Below are 16,416 nucleotides of genomic sequence, written 5' to 3'. Positions count from 1 at the left end.
CAATTCTTGGCAAATTTGCTTAGTTGCATATGATAAAAGGTTAAAGAAAGAAAATTTTTATTAAAGTTTATGATACATGGTCACTCTTTCATACCTATCCCAATATATATATATATATATATATATAATATTTCTATGTAAATAATTAGCAAAATTAATGTAAAACCAAAATAAAAAAAAAATAGTTCATAATTATGGTAACATGTATGGTATTAAAAATGTCTGTAAGATATTAAACTACTACATCATTGGCAGTGTCAGTATCATTGATTATGACATGCTTAAACTCGTTGTCAGTTGAAGCTAATGTAGATTCGCTACTACTGCTACTTGAGATGATTTTGTCGTATTTATAATAGCCATGGAATGATTGTACTTGGTGGAAATATTTAGAATATTTGTACCTACCACCTAAGTAGAAATCTACTGAAATGCTGATAAACAGTAAACCGAACCAAAATGCTAGTAACCATTCGAAACAAGCACTGATAGAATCTCCACAAGCACCAAAACAAATTGCCCACACCACACCAAGAGTCAGCCATACTGCCTTAAATGCAGCACTAAGTGTGAATTTATTCCAGATATGACCACTCCATTGATACCAACGAAGTCTTTCGAAAGGTATGGTAGTTTCAGGATTTGCTAAAGGATGCAACAAAGCATAGTGTTTACCCATTGAAGCATATTCTGCGATTAGACAACAAACCGAGATGAACATCAAGATAACGAATAATACAACCATAGCGATATGGACATGGTGGTAGTGAGCAGTTGAGAAAATACTTGCCATCAATAAACACACTTCACCTAACAAACCAAATATAAACGCAGCAAAGATAAAATTTCTATCATGTACAGTGTACCAAGGAGGCATATAAAAATTTGATTTTAGCATAATTTCAGCATATTCAGATTTCATTTCATCATTTGTCATCATTGTATCACAATCCTCATCAACAGTGCTTTTAAGATACTTCTTAGATCTCAAACGAAATGGCCAATGGCCAGATCTCTGGAAGAATTCACAGGCAATGGAGATCACATAACCCAAACCTTGCCAACCTGAACATGAAATAAATAAAGGTTGTAGATTAGTTGCACCTATATCAGAGATATAAACCGGGAATTGATCACCATTCATAAACCAATATATTGGATGTCCTTGACCAGCCCAACAGGCCAACATCGCTATCAGCATCCCCCACCAAGGTATAAATGCGATCCATGGCACAATGAAGAAATAATTCCCAGGCCTCTTTATGCTAAAACGAGACATGTTATGGGATTTCTAAATATATATGAGTGTGTGTGTGTGTGGTATCGAAATAACCAAAATATTGAATCTGAGATTCCTTTAACGAGCAAACTTTTATTTAAAGCAGATATATCGAGTAAATACAAAGCAATCAAACTACAACTGTATGATGTTGTAAAACTAACTTTTGTTGACGGCTCTACCAAACTAAAACCAAGTATACTATATCCTTTCCTTTTAGAACCGTTTCGAAAGTACTTATATATATACTTCTGATTACTATGGTCCTAGTTTCTTTTTATTGTTTCTTTTCGGTATGCTGGCCTTATTGATGGTTATGCCAAAAACTCAAACTGTTTATAAAGAACAAAGAAATTATCGATCCTGATTAATTAAAATGATTCAAATTAAAATATCCTGCTTGTAAACTCCATCCAAATATGTAGAAACCACTTCCAATAACAATAATATCAGTAATAAGCCTACTTCTTTATCTAAATTTTTCACTATTAGAGGAAATTTTCTATCTGTGTTAAAAATTACATCACCTGCTTTCTGCGGGATGTTCTGTACAGAAGAAGAAAAAAGTGATGGATTACTTCATCTCAGATATAAACAGTAGTCGACAGGTAGTAGACAGAGAGCTTTCTGATCATCTAATGTTATTTATATACAATTGATGTTGGACATACCCTTTGGTATCCATTGACTGGGAAGATGAGTGCTGAAGGGGGTGGAATTTGGCTGATTATTGTCAGTTAAAGGTGTTTAAAAAACCTTGTTTAACAAGCTGGAAAACCAGTGTCTATCTGTTGATCGTGTGTACATCTTACAAAACTACAACATATACGTTATCGTGGTTTGAATGTAGAGACAGTGGCATATTGTCTCTCTTCCCTGTATTCGTAGTGCACATGATGTGCTTTAAAAGCCATTTTTTAAGTATAACCGTCTGTAAATAAGGTAGTGACAAAAAATTTATTTGCTATTGACCTGAAATAAACTGATTGTACGTTGCATGATGTTTAATTGGCAAGGAACTACAAACTACACTGCTCTATTTATTTATCTATTCAAATGCATTCCAAATTCTGTATGTCATACTCTTGTCAGGTAAAAATTAAGGTCCGTCATCTATTATTGGATTCTTTCAGCTAATGTATCATGTTTTTACTCTTACGTTATGAACTGGAAAAAACCCATTGTTAGATGTTTTAAAGAATTACAAGGCAATCACTGGGATTCATGGACTCCCCTTTTGACTCTTGTTGGATATATGTATATGTTTTTTACAGTATCTAAATAAATATATTACTGATTTGTTTTTGGTATTCCCTTTATAGCAGTAATTTTGGGTGGATATCAATTTTATATCCAATTCGCTTTAAATACTGAGAATTTGAAATTTTGAATAATAACAAACAACAAAGAGGTAAAAGAAACAGTTGTTTCGAAGACGATTGTTGTACTCCATACTTGGATTAAGAGTTGGATTGTTGTTATCAAGTTAGTAGGAACCTATTCCATTAGTTGTTACAAGATAATTTGGCAAATATGTCCTCAGATAATGCAGATGATACGATAGAGAAATTGGAGCAAGAGATTACTCTATATCTACAGAAGATTGATTCCAATTTAAGTTACTGTTTCACAAAGATTACTCAGGATATAGTACCGTATGTTCAAGAATATGGTGAAGTTTGTGACAATATAATGGATAGCTCGAGCTGGTTGTTGAACATGTTTCAACAATCTGGTAATGTTGATCTAAATACATTTTCTAATGACCGTAATAATGATTCTGGAAATCCTGGGAAATTGAAGAAGCCTACAGAGACGTTGTTCCCATCTAATAACAATACAGGCAATATAAATAGCAATAGTAGTGAAGTGATAATGGTTCCATCGATGCCAAAACCTGCCATAAATTCAATGTCGGATGGCAATAATGGTATGGCTACAAATAATAACTTCACGACCCAAACTAGCAACAATAACAATAATAATAACATCGATAATAATAACACAGGATTCACTCAAGATTTCCATACTGCCGATATCACGTCTACAGGAAGGGTATTAAAAGTGCCAGATTCAAGCGATGAGGATAATAGAGAGAATGATGACGGGGACGAAAGTACTATACAGAGGCAAAGACGTAAAAGGAAAGTGTCGCTGCTGTTGCAACAGGAGTATGCCTCGAGTTCTAGTGTAGCGTCACCATTTTTGAGTTCAAAGAATAGAAGAGAAGGCTATAAAAGTGGTATGGATACAAATGGAAGGGATAACGATGAGAATAATGAACTGATAAACAGTTCACCGATGAGAACATCATCAGCAAACGATAAAGTGTCTGATGATCCAGACGAAAGCACCAAAGAAGTTCCTAAACCGGGGACCGTGATACATTTCACAACTAGTTAAACCAGCAGAATGTTTTTTCGAATGCAATAATAATAAATAAGGAAACAATTGGTGGATAAATTTTGGTTAAAGTTTTTTTTTTGCGAGTATTAGAATCTATATAATGTATAGTGATAAGTGGTAATAAAATTGTATTAATAATTACAAGACCATGTCCTTCGTCTCTATATATTTCTTTCATGTGAGCGGTTGAAACCCCATATATGTTACCCTGTCATCATATTAAGTCCGGGTAAAGAGAGTGTCAAACAAGACAGAACGAACTTGAAGATATCGAAACGAGCCCATCAGAAATGGTCAAACTGTTGTTAAACTTGATGGTATAGAAGAACCATTGATAATTTTAAGGGAGCAGCTATACTCTGGAATCTAGAGTCTGACACTGAGACGGAGAAACAGACCCATATCAGGAGTAAGATACGTCAAAGCAACGCATACGTAGCAGATAGATCAATAGATTGGTGTGATCTGAAGAAAGAGAGAGATAGGCATTTGGTATTATAGAACCAGCTAAAAAACAACAAGATATATTATGGGCAACGTCATGTCGGCTAGTTTTGCACCAGAATGTACTGAGCTAAAGAAAGAGTATGACAATTGTTTCAACGAGTGGTATAGTGAGAAGTTTTTGAAAGGCAAGTCTATTGAGAACGAATGTTCCAAGCAATGGTATGCGTACACTAGCTGTGTTGAGACAGCGTTAGTCAAGCAAGGGATCAAGCCAGTTCTTGATGAGGCCAGAAAGGAAGCTCCGTTTGAGACAGGAGGAAAGATCAAAGAGTCTGAGCCAAGCAAATGAGGATGAGCAAGAGCAATGTTTATGTAAATAGAGTGTTTATTAGATGTGTATATAGATATAGGGAACAATAGCATGTTCAGCTGTTTGATATGTGTGTGTTTGATGTGTATATATATATATATATATAGCTGAGTAGTCCATACATAGTTGCTTATGTAAATTGGTTACCCTGACAATATATTCACGTGACCATCACTCTTCACGACGTGTGTCTCCTCCCCTCTCAGCTCAGACGAATTAAAAATTAAAAATTACCCAATTTAACCAAAACTGTACAAGAAAAATTTTCTCTTTTGAACTGGTAACAACAATTGATAAAAGTTCACTTTAATATAAGTGGATAAAGGTTAAATTTTAGTTAATAATATTAGTTTTGAGTTTAGATTACTTATTGTTTAGTACATTTTAGTTTATTCTTAAGGTCTACAACGAAGAGGTAACGTTTTTTTATTATAATTACGGTTTAATCTTTTTATTTCTTTTTGATTTGATTTTTTTTTTGTTTCACTGGATAAAGAAAAATATTTGTACGTTTTGAAATATATATATATATATATATTGATACTATATTTATTTTTGAACTACAGATTAGCAACGTTATTACAATAGGATTTGGTTTTATTGTTTTGAAGTTACTGCAACACATCCTACGATAAAATAAAAAAATAAAAATAAAATTTTGGTATAAAGAGAGGAAGAAAATATATATAAATACGCTCATACACCCCCCGCAAGCAATCAAATAAACAAGCAAAAATGTCGTCACAGTTTAGGAGATCAAATAACCATCACAGCAATAGCAATAAATTAGACCCACAAATTAGGTTTAAACTAGAAACACTTACAGAATTGTTCCCAGACTGGACAAACGATGATCTAATTGATTTAGTTCAAGAGTATGATGATTTAGAGACTATAATCGATAAAATTACTTCTGGTGCAGTAACTAAGTGGGACGAAGTCAAGAAGCCTACAAAGAAGGAAAAACAAGAAAAAAAGGAACAGGAAAAATTACTATTACAACAACAGCAATCATTACAAGAACAAGACTTACAACAATCAGCAACATCATCTAATAGTTATAACTCTAAACATCAAGCGCATTATGGAGGACATCATAATAATAGTAGCAATAGTAGTAGTAATAACTCAAAGGCAAATGGTGCTGGGTATAAATGGTAAACATTCAAGTTCTAATCAATCATCAATTCCAAGAAATAAAAGACATCAACAACAGCATCAACAATCAACAGTATCATCATCATCATCTAGGCATATTAATATAGAAAATGTAAAACCAGCTCCAATTCCTGCAAAATCACAAACACAAGGCACAAGTTGGGCTGCTATTGCAGACAGTAGTAATCACAAAGAACCTACAAAGCATAAAGAACAGCAAGAACAGCTAAATCAGGAAGAGGAAGACGAGCAAGAACCACAGCAACAACAACAACATAAAGAACATGTGGAGCTAGAAGGTCTACCTCAAAAGAAAGAAGAAAAACAGGAAAATGAAGCTGAACAAAAACCAAAGAAATTGTCTTGGGCTGCAATCGCCACTCCAAAGGCTAAAGTCGTCAAAAAGAAGGAAACTCCACTAGAAAATGTAGAAGATTTGAAGAAAGAAATCAATGAAGTAGCAGAATCCGTCGAAAAGAAGGAATCAAGTGAAGAAGAATCATCTGAAGAAGAATCATCCGAAGAAGAGTCAAGTGAAGAAGAATCATCCGAAGAAGAATCATCTGAAGAAGAATCATCTGAAGAAGAACAAACTCAAGAAGTCGAACAAGAATCTGAAAAGAAAGAAGAAAAGAAAGAAGTAAACGAAGAAGTTGCTCAAGTTTCTGTTCCTACTGAAATTAAAACTGAAGCTCCACAACAAGTTAACAGCGTCCCTGTTCAACAAGCTCAGCAAACTCAACAAAGATCCCAACAAGTTGAAACCCCAGTCGATATGCAATCTGACAGTGCTCCTCCGCAACAAAATGCTTTCCAACAACCACATCAACAATACATTGGTCAACAAGGCAATGATGCTGCCGCCGCTGCTGCCGCCGCTCAACAACAACAATACTTCATGTATCAAAACCAATTCCCAGGTTACTCTTATCCAGGTATGTATGATACCCAATCTTATGGCTATGCCCAACAACAATACCAACAACCAATGGGCCAATCTAATGCTCCAGGTGGCGCTGCTGCCTCTGCTGGTCAATACAATGTCCAACAAAGATTTGGCCAAACTACTTCCACCACTGAAATGAGCAATGCTACCGTTTCTCCAGCTGCATCTCATGTTCAACCTCAACAGCAGCAACAACAACAGCAGCAACAGCAACAACAGCAACCATATGGTGGTTCTTTCATGCCATACTATGCTCAATTTTACCAACAATCTTTCCCATATGCTCATCCACAATACAACATGGGTGGTCAATATCCATACCAAGTTCCAAAGACTGGTTACAACTACTACCAGCAACCACAACAGGGTCAACCAGCTCAGCAATCTACTACCCAAGCATCTGGTCAAGCTAATGATGAGAGTCAACAAACTCAACAAGGCCAACAAGGTCAACAACAATTGACTCCACAAGAAGTCCAATACCAACAATATTATCAATACCAACAGCAACAGCAACAACAACAGCAACAACAGCAACAACATCAAGGTGGTGCTGGCCAACAAAATGCTCCTTACGGTTTTGCTGGTTACGATTACACATCTCATGCTTCAAGAGGTTTCTACTAAACGAATTTTTAAAAGACATGTATTATTTTAAAGATTTTGTTTTAGTTAGAAGTTAGAGGTATTTTATATGTGATAATTCATGTGAGAGTACTAAATGTATGATGATATTGACAAGGTATGTATAGAAAGCTTGTTATCAATTTTATAATCTTTGGATAAGATTTAGCTAATTATAGTGGTAGATCTTATGTCATATTTGCATACGTATATACTTTAGTTACGATTATATGTATATAATTTGTATTATTCTTGTTTATTGTCGATTCTTTTCATCTATTATTTTCGATTTTGAAGCATTGGACCCACGATATAGACAGTTTTTTGATTTCTATCAACGATGTAACTTGGAGGTTAAAATGTATTTCAAAAAAAACATCACTATAATGGTGTATCTACCTTGATTGAATCATCAAAGTGGTTATCAATGAGGGGATGTTGGGAAACGGTGTATAAAAGGGTCTGAATATGAAGTTAGAACCAGTTGCTATTGTTACTGGGGCAACAAGAGGTATTGGTAAGAGCATCGTTGAAAGGCTTTCTCTTCATGGGGTTAATTGTGTAGGGATAGGGTCATCGATGCGGTCGATATCTAATGAAGAATTGAGAAGGTCAATGAAACACGTCAGTAAGAATCAAAGACATAGGTTGCTTGCTATTGACTTTAGTGAATGGCCAACTTGGGTAGATTCTAAACGTGAATTCCAGGGCATTGAATATTGTGCAAATGGTAGAGAAGAGGTTGGGGACTTTAAGATTTTTGATATGTTGAAGAGTTGGAATAGTCAAGATAAAGAGGTTAGATATTACTTAAGTCTTTTGATCAACTGTGCTGGCATTACACAAGAATCGTTGAGTATACGTACAGACAGTGCTGAGATGAAGAATATAATGAATATAAATTTGCTAAGTCCAGTGAGCATGTGTAATTTAACGATTAAAAATATGATTAAAGATAGGAAGACCATTGGTGCTGATAAGCCCAGATATATACTGAATGTGTCGTCGGTATTGGGCAAACCGAAGGTGTATCTTCCTGGGACATCTCTCTATTCAGCGTCAAAAGCCGGACTGGGTCAATACAGTAATGTGTTAGAGCAAGAGGTGAGTAAGTACGGTATTATAACGAAGAGTGTTCAGTTGGGACCTATTCAAGATACAGATATGGTCCAAAATTTGAAATCCAACGGTATTCAACTTGATGAATTTGCCAAACGGCTAGGCATTCCAGTGTCAACCAAAGCTGAAGCGACTAGGTTGATCTTAGATGAGTACCTAGAGAAGTTGTTGGAAAGTGGGCAAGTGAGTGGCACAGTCTAGCCATGATGGGAATTTGTATATGTACACTTTTTGATTGAACCAACTGATGTGATGCTCTTCAAGTACAAGATCTCTCTTCTGTTACCTGAAACCGAGAGAAAGAATGTGTTGGTGTGCAGTGTATCCACAAACAAACACGTGACTATGTTCTGTGTCCAGTGACACCACGTGATCCCATCACAATCCACGGACAAATCCTTCCCCCTCTCCCCCATTCCCAGACGGGAGATTACACCAAACCCAAACCCACAACCACCACCCCGGCATACAAAAAAGGAACGACGAAAATTTTTCTCTTTCGCCCAATCGAAAAAGTTCAAGAATGGATGGATTTGTACCAGAACAGTTTATATACAGATGATGAAATATAATGAATAAGAGATGATGAAATATTTTTATTTATTGATTGATTGATTGATTGATTTATTGATTGTTAAGGGATTCTTTTTTAGGTTTAGGTTTAATTTATTCTTAATTTCTGGTTTCGTTTGTTTACGAAAGGATTACATTAGTACCACAGGCACTTTAATAACCTAATTGAACTATTAACCATGATTATTTTCAACGATATTTTCTCTAACGACGAATTGTTGTCTGATGCTTATGATGCTAAACTAGTTGACGGTGTCATCTACGAAGCTGACTGTGACATGGTCAGAGTTGGTGGTGACAACATCGACATTGGTGCTAATCCATCTGCTGAAGCTGGTGATGACGATGTTGAAGATGGTTCCGAAGTCGTCAACAACGTTGTTCACTCTTTCCGTTTGCAACCAACTGCTTTCGACAAGAAATCTTTCTTGACCTACATCAAGGGTTACATGAAGGCTGTCAAGGCTAAGTTGCAAGAAAGCAACCCAGATGAAATCCCAACTTTCGAAAAGGGTGCTCAAACCTACGTCAAGAAGGTCATTGGTTCTTTCAAGGACTGGGAATTCTTCACTGGTGAATCCATGGACCCAGATGCCATGGTCGTCATGTTGAACTACCGTGAAGATGGTACTACTCCATACGTTGCCATCTGGAAGCACGGTATTAGGGAAGAAAAGATCTAAGCTAACTTATTATAAATACAATTTTACATTAATTTTTTAGTTTACTTCTCATCTATTCAATACTCATTCCTTAATATTAAATCATTAACATATTAATTATATAGATATATTTCTTTGTTTAGGTATATCGATATCTAGAACTTTTATTTATGTATTTTTAATATACATTGAAAAAATATCGTAATAATAAGACAATGTTATTCTTTTCTGTTGGACTATGACTATCCATTACATGGGCACGCTAAAGCGTATGTAATAAATTTGAATTAATTCAATTCAATTCATGATGGGTACTATCTGATTGATCTGTGTCTTCTTCTTATTTGTTTTGAAGCGTCATTCAATTTCAATTATCCCTTAACCACGATTAATCGTGTTACCGCTACCTTTAGCATTAGCTTCTTTAAATTCATCCCATTCACGGGCTTTATACGTTTGCTCATCTTGCCATTTTTCATCGTCAGAATCATGAACCTCTGGTGCTTCCTCACCTCCTTGAAGGACTCTTCCTTCTTCAAACTCTTTCTCTAAGAATTCTTCAACTGTCATTGTTGGTCCGTATTGGCCATATCCTCGTACTTTATTCACCAATTCCGTTCTCTTGTCTAATAAAGTGAAATTTCTCAACACTTTACCCTTTTTCGATAATAGTGGCTTATTCAGAGTCTCTAATCTTTCTGTATAGCCTTTCTCTGATTTACGCTCATGGTCACCTTCAGAATCGTTCCTTGAATTAGTGGCATTGACCATTTCACTTGGTGACATCTGAGTGAAATTGTTCAAAAGTTCTTCTTCATAAAGAATTTGCTCTAGTTCATTGAAAGTCTTATAACTCAATGATTTCATTCTTTGCAAGTAGATGTCACGCAGTATATCCTCTTCTTCTTTGTCGTAATCTTGATCATCTTCAGTGTTGGTATATTTAGATTCTAATAAGGCTAGTTTCTCATCTGCAGCTTTCGTAGCTCTGAACATCTCGATCTTCTGCTGTCTCTTTAATTGAGCTCCTGATAGGTCTTCTCCATTCTTAGGTTGTGAGTATAATTCTGCTAGCGTTGGTTTATAAGTTTCTTCGAATAATTCAATCTTCTTGCTTAGATTACTGTCTAATATTTCAAAATCTTGAAGAGCTATTATAAATTGCATGTATAGTTGCACAGACTTGTTCAAAAAACTTATCTTCATTCTATTTTTCGACAATGGATTGTTGAACTTGTTGCCAATAGCTTGTTTCTTGGAACATAATACTGCTAGATAATAATCGATGGACAAAAACTTCAAAGATGATGTCGATACATCTTCAATGGTTTCGTTCTTGCTGAACAAGGCCAATTTAGAATAGACATCCGATTTCAACTTCAGCAGCCTGGCGATCACAGAGGTTAGATCATTTTGAAACTGGACAGAATCTTGTCTTAGCGTTGTATGATCTATTTTAGTCGAGATAACTGATAAAATCGAAGCGTACTCGTCACTGACAGACATCTCTGGTATATTTGTAATTTCAATCTTCCTGGTTGGTTTCCCCTTTGTAGGTCCTGAAGTGTATTGCAACTTGTCTGGGCCTGTTCAAAGTTGTGATGAGAAGTGGTGGTGAGGAAAAAAAAAAAGAGCCTCTTGCTTTATACCAAAGGGAAAAAGGACGTCTGTTAAAGGTGAAATATTTAAAAAAAAAAAAATAAAGGTATGGGCTGGTGCACACAGGACAACCATAGAACATCTAAATATATTATTAACATTAAAATTATGATTACATAGTTGGCTATTGAAATAAGAAAAAAAAGTTTCTGTGAAAGAAGTACGCAGATATATATATACAAAGGCCACCAAACAAAATAATAGAATAACCAGTTCAATCGCTCTTTTTGGAATTACAAGCAACAATCCTCAACTTATCCACTGCTATAGTGGTATGATCATCCCCACTAGTATCTCCCAACTCTCGATTTATCGAACTCGACTCCACAGTAACCTGACAACTCTTTATTATAAACGTCCACACATCATCACAAAACCCATACGTATCCAACAACCCCTTCACAGTCAACTTGGACTGAGTATTATCCTTCAAAGACTCAGCAACAACTCTGTCAAACGTCTCCAAAACCCTCATAGCCAAAGATGCTTCAATTCTACCATCACTAATTAACGTGTCTAAAGCATCAACTAAACAATTCCCAACCGTACTCCTACGGTACAACTCATAATAACTTGGAGCAGACATATCAAAAAAACCTAAATGTACAACAATGTTCCCCCAAATCCCACGACTTAGTAATCCAAATGGGTTCCAATACCTTTTAAATCAAACTGGTATAGTCTCATCCAGCTTTGATATCAATTCTTTTAAAGTTTCAGTTTCTTAAAGGTCAAAAATTTTGATATCCAAAAAATTTTGAAAAACCATATAAAGAAGGTTAACCAAACAATGGACCAGTGATTATCAGGTTGTTTTTGGTGGTGATTGGTTCTAAAATAGTTTTAAAATTGTTAATTGCGGTGTCAGTTTGTTATATGTTCAATTTGGTATGAGTAGTGCTATTTTTTATAGGTTCAAGTCTCAGAAGGACACTTCTAGAATACTTTTTGATGGTACTGGTTTGACGGTTTTTGATTTAAAGAGGGAGATTATACTAGAGAACAAGCTTGGTGATGGGACTGATTTCCAGATTCGTTTGTATAGTCCTGATACGAACGAGGAGTATGAAGATGATTCCCAGGTTATTCCTCGGTCGAGCAGCATTGTGGTGAGACGGTCTCCTGCGATCAAGGCAATTTCTGTTAATGGTCGCCAGAAGAGCAGTGGTTCGAGTACTATGGGGAATGCGACTAGATATGTTACTGGTAAGCCGAGAGTGTTTCAGAAGAAGGGTGGTGCCAGTGGAGGGGAATCTGGATCTGGGGGTGGAACTGGGAATGTGTCAGTTTCTGTTTCTGGTGTCACCGAAGAGGAACGTATTGCCAATATGTTTGCTAATCAAGAAAACCAATGGGAGCAGACGCAGCAGGAGATGTCTGCGGCTACTCCTATTTTTTATAAGTCCAACAGTGGACCGAATTCGATGGAGAACGAGGGTCCTCCACCTCCTGGGTATATGTGTTATAGGTGTGGTGGTAGGGACCATTGGATCAAGAGTTGTCCAACAAACAGCGACCCAAACTTTGAAGGTAAAAGGATCAGAAGAACCACTGGTATTCCTAAAAAGTTCTTGAAGACTGTCGAGATCGATCCGGAGTCGATGACAGCGGAGGAAATGGCCCAAAGAAAAATCATGGTTACAGATGAAGGTAAATTTGTTATTCAAGTGGCAGACCAGTCTTCGTGGGAAGAGTACCAACGTAAGCAACAGAATAGACTGATAAATGGTAATGAATCGATATGGAGGAAAGACCACTTTAAAAACTTGCCAGATGAAATGAAATGTCCAATTACTGGCGGTTTATTACGGGATCCCGTCACTACAAGCAGATGTTGTAAAAAATTCTTTTCAAAAGCCGCTATTGAAAACTATCTATTAGAAAGTGATTTTGTGTGTCCTGGTTGTGAGACTCCTGATATTCTATTGGATTCATTGGTAGAATCTAAGGAAAAGAAAAATGAGGTAGAGAAATATATAAAGGAACATGAAAATGATAAAGAACCAGCGGGGGATAATTTAACAAGAAATCATGATGCCATTGTGCAGAACGAGGCAGATAAAGAAGTAAAGAAAAGAAAGTTAGACGAGCAAAGTGGTTCCCCTACAAAAGTTATTCCTCCAGTGCCGATGCCAATGCCTCCTTTTGGTATGCCGCCTTTCCCAATGCCTTTTATGCCATTTCCAATGCCTACTCCTCAGCAGCAGCAACAACAACAAATAAGTAACAATAATGATGGTAATGGTAATATTGCGAATAAGAATGTTAAAAAATAATTTGATAAAATTAAGCATCAATGTACATATTTTCTATATTGGATATATAATAAACAAACAGCATGTAGTAATCGAAAACACAATTTGGGTATCATTTAGAGTCATTAAAACATATAACAGCCCATTTACCGCTGCTGCACCACCAAGAACCAAACCCTGGCTTCTCTTTTTCATATTCAGCACATAGTTGCTCATCTAAGCCCTCTGGTAAAGCGACTTGGACATCAGCCTTACAAGTTCTTAAACTTAAAGTGGTTAAACCATTAGTGGCTAATGGTCCAATTGCAGTTTTCCATGGAGTTGTACGAGCCCAGGTTCTATCCCCGGCTAGCTTTCTATAGTTCAAGTCACCTTTGAAGATTACTAAATCTGAGTTCAATAAATCTTGGTGAACTTCTTTACCATGGTATTTAGTTTCAGATGGGTCGATGTTCCAATAATCTAGGTCACAAGTCCAGAAGGAGTCTTCACGGAATTCCAGTCTGTTGTTTGTCATGAAATCAGTCATGTCATTGGCAAAGATATTCAAAGCTTTATCCTCGACGGAGTTTATTTCAACAGGGAAGAAGGATCTATCTCTCAAGTCATGGATTAAAATGTCGAAATCTTTCAACATGACATCACTGACCATATAAGGGATATCCTTTGCATGGAATATACAACGAGAAGCTAAATTTGTTTGTAATAAGAAAGCGGCAAACATTAAATCAGCATATAGTTCGAAACCAGAATTGTCCAAAACGAAATCAACTCTAGTTTCTTTCTTGCCATAGTTCTTGAAAATAGTATTCCAAGATTGTTCAGTGTCATTGACCACAATTTTTTTTTCAGATTCTTGTCTTGCTTTAGCACCTTGAATTGATTTGATATCTTCCAAAGTAGCGTTAGTTAAAAGAGATAAATCGGTGGCATTACCCCATAATGAGATTTCAACGAATTCTTTATATAGAATTTGTAGTACTGATTCGTCAGTTGTTGATTTGAATTGGTCTCTTAAGTTCATATATCTTATGGCTAATTCGACAACACCGTGTAGAGAAGACTTAAAAGTTGATTGCTTAATTCTATCAAAAATATCGAATGACTTCCATAACGATTGAAACTTGAAAAGCACGTTGACTCTTCTATAAAGGTAAATTTCAGCGAATAACCATTCAGAATCCTGCCAAGTAATATGAGATGATTGATTATCTAAATATTCATTAAAGCGATGAGGGATACCTGCCAATTCTACTTCTTCTTCAGTGAACTTGCGTAATTTCTTATCAGCCAATATCTCTTCATGGAATGCAATCAATTGATCTTTGATGATTAAACCTTGTTGATACTTATTAGTGCCGATTATATCATCAGTTAATTCAGAAGTTAAATCATTGATCATATTTTGAACTAGAGTTGGCCAACGAACACTAGCGGTGTGTTCACCAAAGGTGCCAGCATCACTAGTTAGAAAACGAGAAGGCAATTGCATATTATTGATTAGTTTGATTCAGGGTATATAGCTGTTAAAGCTGCTATGGCTAGTTGCTATTTAGGTATTGGGTTGGTGAAAGCTTGGACCTTATGATAGAAATGAAGATTCAAGACTCAAGGAGAGGTATGTTTATATACATTTGTGTTGATGTGGAGGTGGATGTGGATGTGAAAGTGGATACCAATTGAAATTGGATGTTGATGGATTAGATGCTTTATTCAATTCGAATCAAGTAAGCTATGGATTTCGAAATTCCATATTCCGTACGGTGTCGTCTGTGACGGAATTGTTTAGAATTTTTCACGAGAGCCATAAACCAGATTCGAATTTCGAATTTCGAAACGGTCCTTACAAGAAAAGCTTAATATGGTGGAGGTGTGTGGGGGGAAAGGGAGATGAGGATGGTAGACAGGTATCCATTTATGACTATTAAATGTTAACGTCATTGGATGGATCCAAGTTGAGTAAAATGTTGCATTACTAATTTAATTTCTGTAACTTAAACTTATAAACAGTAACAATCTTTAAGATGGAGGATGACGGACGTTTAAGCACCGGGGATTCTTTTAAATGACTAAAAGAGGCTTGAACTTAGACAAAGGGTTCAGTCCGTATCTCAATTCACATTTAAATGTGAGTTCCAGACAATAGTATGGGTTAACACTTACCCATTTCTGTCTCTTCATCCAATGGCGTCACAACTTGACGAGAGCTTTGTAATTCCAAGAATGACACAGACACAGACACATTTCAAGAGACTTGTTCAATAGAGAACATATTGGCAAGCATATAGCATATCAATTTGTAGGTAAACTACATATATAACTTAATCATATAATTGATAATGACATTGGCATTGGCATTGGCGATAACGAAAAGTGACAGAACGACGGATTTGTCCTAGTTTAAGTTTTTGTCCATGTTCAAGAAAAAAGCACACTATATTGTGTCATGTCTGTAATAATTATATCATATCATACCTTGGACAATTGGGGGGAGGACAAAAATTAGGACAAAAAAAGAACCAAATATAGTGATGCTGTTGGTAACTCTGCACGAGCAGACATATGAAACCTAAATCGTTGGAAAACGGAAATTTGAGACATTTACAGACAGAATATCTGTTTTTAGCCATTTTCATCAAAAGAAAAAAAAAAAAAAAGAGAATATTTGTCCCATCGCTACCATCGCATCCACTAAGTTCAGTATTAGTGGATGCTCACCAAAACATGATTGTCTGTTCTCCTCCCGAAAGACACTGCGTGGGTATGCCGTGACCGACTGATTAATGGAAGCCGCGTATTCCTTGCACCACATACCAAACGCTCTCAGCAAGCATTAACAAAAAAAGAAGAGACACACGCACAAACATGCTCTGTTTTCTCGTCGCTTCTTGTTTCTTTTGCTGACCAGCTGCCTCTCG

General features: G+C 36.1%; 9 protein-coding genes and 1 further gene across 9 annotated transcripts, besides 2 other annotated features; 6 read left to right on the top strand and 4 right to left on the bottom strand.

The window, feature by feature from the left end:
• Positions 1–232: 232 nt before the first annotated feature.
• Positions 233–1,279, bottom strand: SFK1 (Sfk1p; the record flags this gene model as incomplete). The annotated part of the gene is made up of 1 exon (XM_001644341.1): positions 233–1,279. The coding sequence occupies one exon, from the start codon at positions 1,277–1,279 to the stop codon at positions 233–235; it is 1,047 nt and encodes a 348-aa protein (XP_001644391.1).
• A 1,533-nt stretch (positions 1,280–2,812) lies between these two features.
• Positions 2,813–3,682, top strand: ASK1 (Ask1p; the record flags this gene model as incomplete). The annotated part of the gene is made up of 1 exon (XM_001644340.1): positions 2,813–3,682. The coding sequence occupies one exon, from the start codon at positions 2,813–2,815 to the stop codon at positions 3,680–3,682; it is 870 nt and encodes a 289-aa protein (XP_001644390.1).
• Positions 3,683–4,214: 532 nt separating this feature from the next.
• On the top strand, positions 4,215–4,481 carry MDM35 (Mdm35p; the record flags this gene model as incomplete). The annotated part of the gene is made up of 1 exon (XM_001644339.1): positions 4,215–4,481. One exon carries the CDS (start codon positions 4,215–4,217, stop codon positions 4,479–4,481), a length of 267 nt encoding a protein of 88 aa, XP_001644389.1.
• A 756-nt stretch (positions 4,482–5,237) lies between these two features.
• Positions 5,238–5,648: a sequence feature (similar to hypothetical protein; correction of possible frameshift sequencing error~similar to Saccharomyces cerevisiae DEF1 (YKL054C)).
• Kpol_1064p11 lies at positions 5,238–7,233 on the top strand (the record flags this gene model as incomplete).
• Positions 5,650–7,233: a sequence feature (similar to hypothetical protein; correction of possible frameshift sequencing error~similar to Saccharomyces cerevisiae DEF1 (YKL054C)).
• A 465-nt stretch (positions 7,234–7,698) lies between these two features.
• On the top strand, positions 7,699–8,550 carry OAR1 (3-oxoacyl-[acyl-carrier-protein] reductase (NADPH); the record flags this gene model as incomplete). Its single annotated transcript, XM_001644338.1, has 1 exon — positions 7,699–8,550. One exon carries the CDS (start codon positions 7,699–7,701, stop codon positions 8,548–8,550), a length of 852 nt encoding a protein of 283 aa, XP_001644388.1.
• A 551-nt stretch (positions 8,551–9,101) lies between these two features.
• On the top strand, positions 9,102–9,605 carry TMA19 (Tma19p; the record flags this gene model as incomplete). The annotated part of the gene is made up of 1 exon (XM_001644337.1): positions 9,102–9,605. The coding sequence occupies one exon, from the start codon at positions 9,102–9,104 to the stop codon at positions 9,603–9,605; it is 504 nt and encodes a 167-aa protein (XP_001644387.1).
• A 357-nt stretch (positions 9,606–9,962) lies between these two features.
• On the bottom strand, positions 9,963–11,090 carry TAP42 (Tap42p; the record flags this gene model as incomplete). The annotated part of the gene is made up of 1 exon (XM_001644336.1): positions 9,963–11,090. The coding sequence occupies one exon, from the start codon at positions 11,088–11,090 to the stop codon at positions 9,963–9,965; it is 1,128 nt and encodes a 375-aa protein (XP_001644386.1).
• Positions 11,091–11,457: 367 nt separating this feature from the next.
• TOA2 (transcription initiation factor IIA subunit gamma) lies at positions 11,458–11,829 on the bottom strand (the record flags this gene model as incomplete). The annotated part of the gene is made up of 1 exon (XM_001644335.1): positions 11,458–11,829. One exon carries the CDS (start codon positions 11,827–11,829, stop codon positions 11,458–11,460), a length of 372 nt encoding a protein of 123 aa, XP_001644385.1.
• A 304-nt stretch (positions 11,830–12,133) lies between these two features.
• On the top strand, positions 12,134–13,519 carry MPE1 (cleavage polyadenylation factor subunit MPE1; the record flags this gene model as incomplete). The annotated part of the gene is made up of 1 exon (XM_001644334.1): positions 12,134–13,519. One exon carries the CDS (start codon positions 12,134–12,136, stop codon positions 13,517–13,519), a length of 1,386 nt encoding a protein of 461 aa, XP_001644384.1.
• Positions 13,520–13,610: 91 nt separating this feature from the next.
• Positions 13,611–14,990, bottom strand: Kpol_1064p5 (putative methyltransferase; the record flags this gene model as incomplete). Its single annotated transcript, XM_001644333.1, has 1 exon — positions 13,611–14,990. One exon carries the CDS (start codon positions 14,988–14,990, stop codon positions 13,611–13,613), a length of 1,380 nt encoding a protein of 459 aa, XP_001644383.1.
• Between the last annotated feature and the right edge of the window lie 1,426 nt (positions 14,991–16,416).

The sequence above is a fragment of the Vanderwaltozyma polyspora genome, genomic scaffold (assembly GCF_000150035.1).
Source record: "Vanderwaltozyma polyspora DSM 70294 KpolScaffold1064 genomic scaffold, whole genome shotgun sequence".
NCBI lineage: Eukaryota > Fungi > Ascomycota > Saccharomycetes > Saccharomycetales > Saccharomycetaceae > Vanderwaltozyma > Vanderwaltozyma polyspora.
The sequence above is the reverse complement of the archived record's forward strand: the minus strand, read 5'-3'. Positions and strand labels throughout refer to the sequence as shown.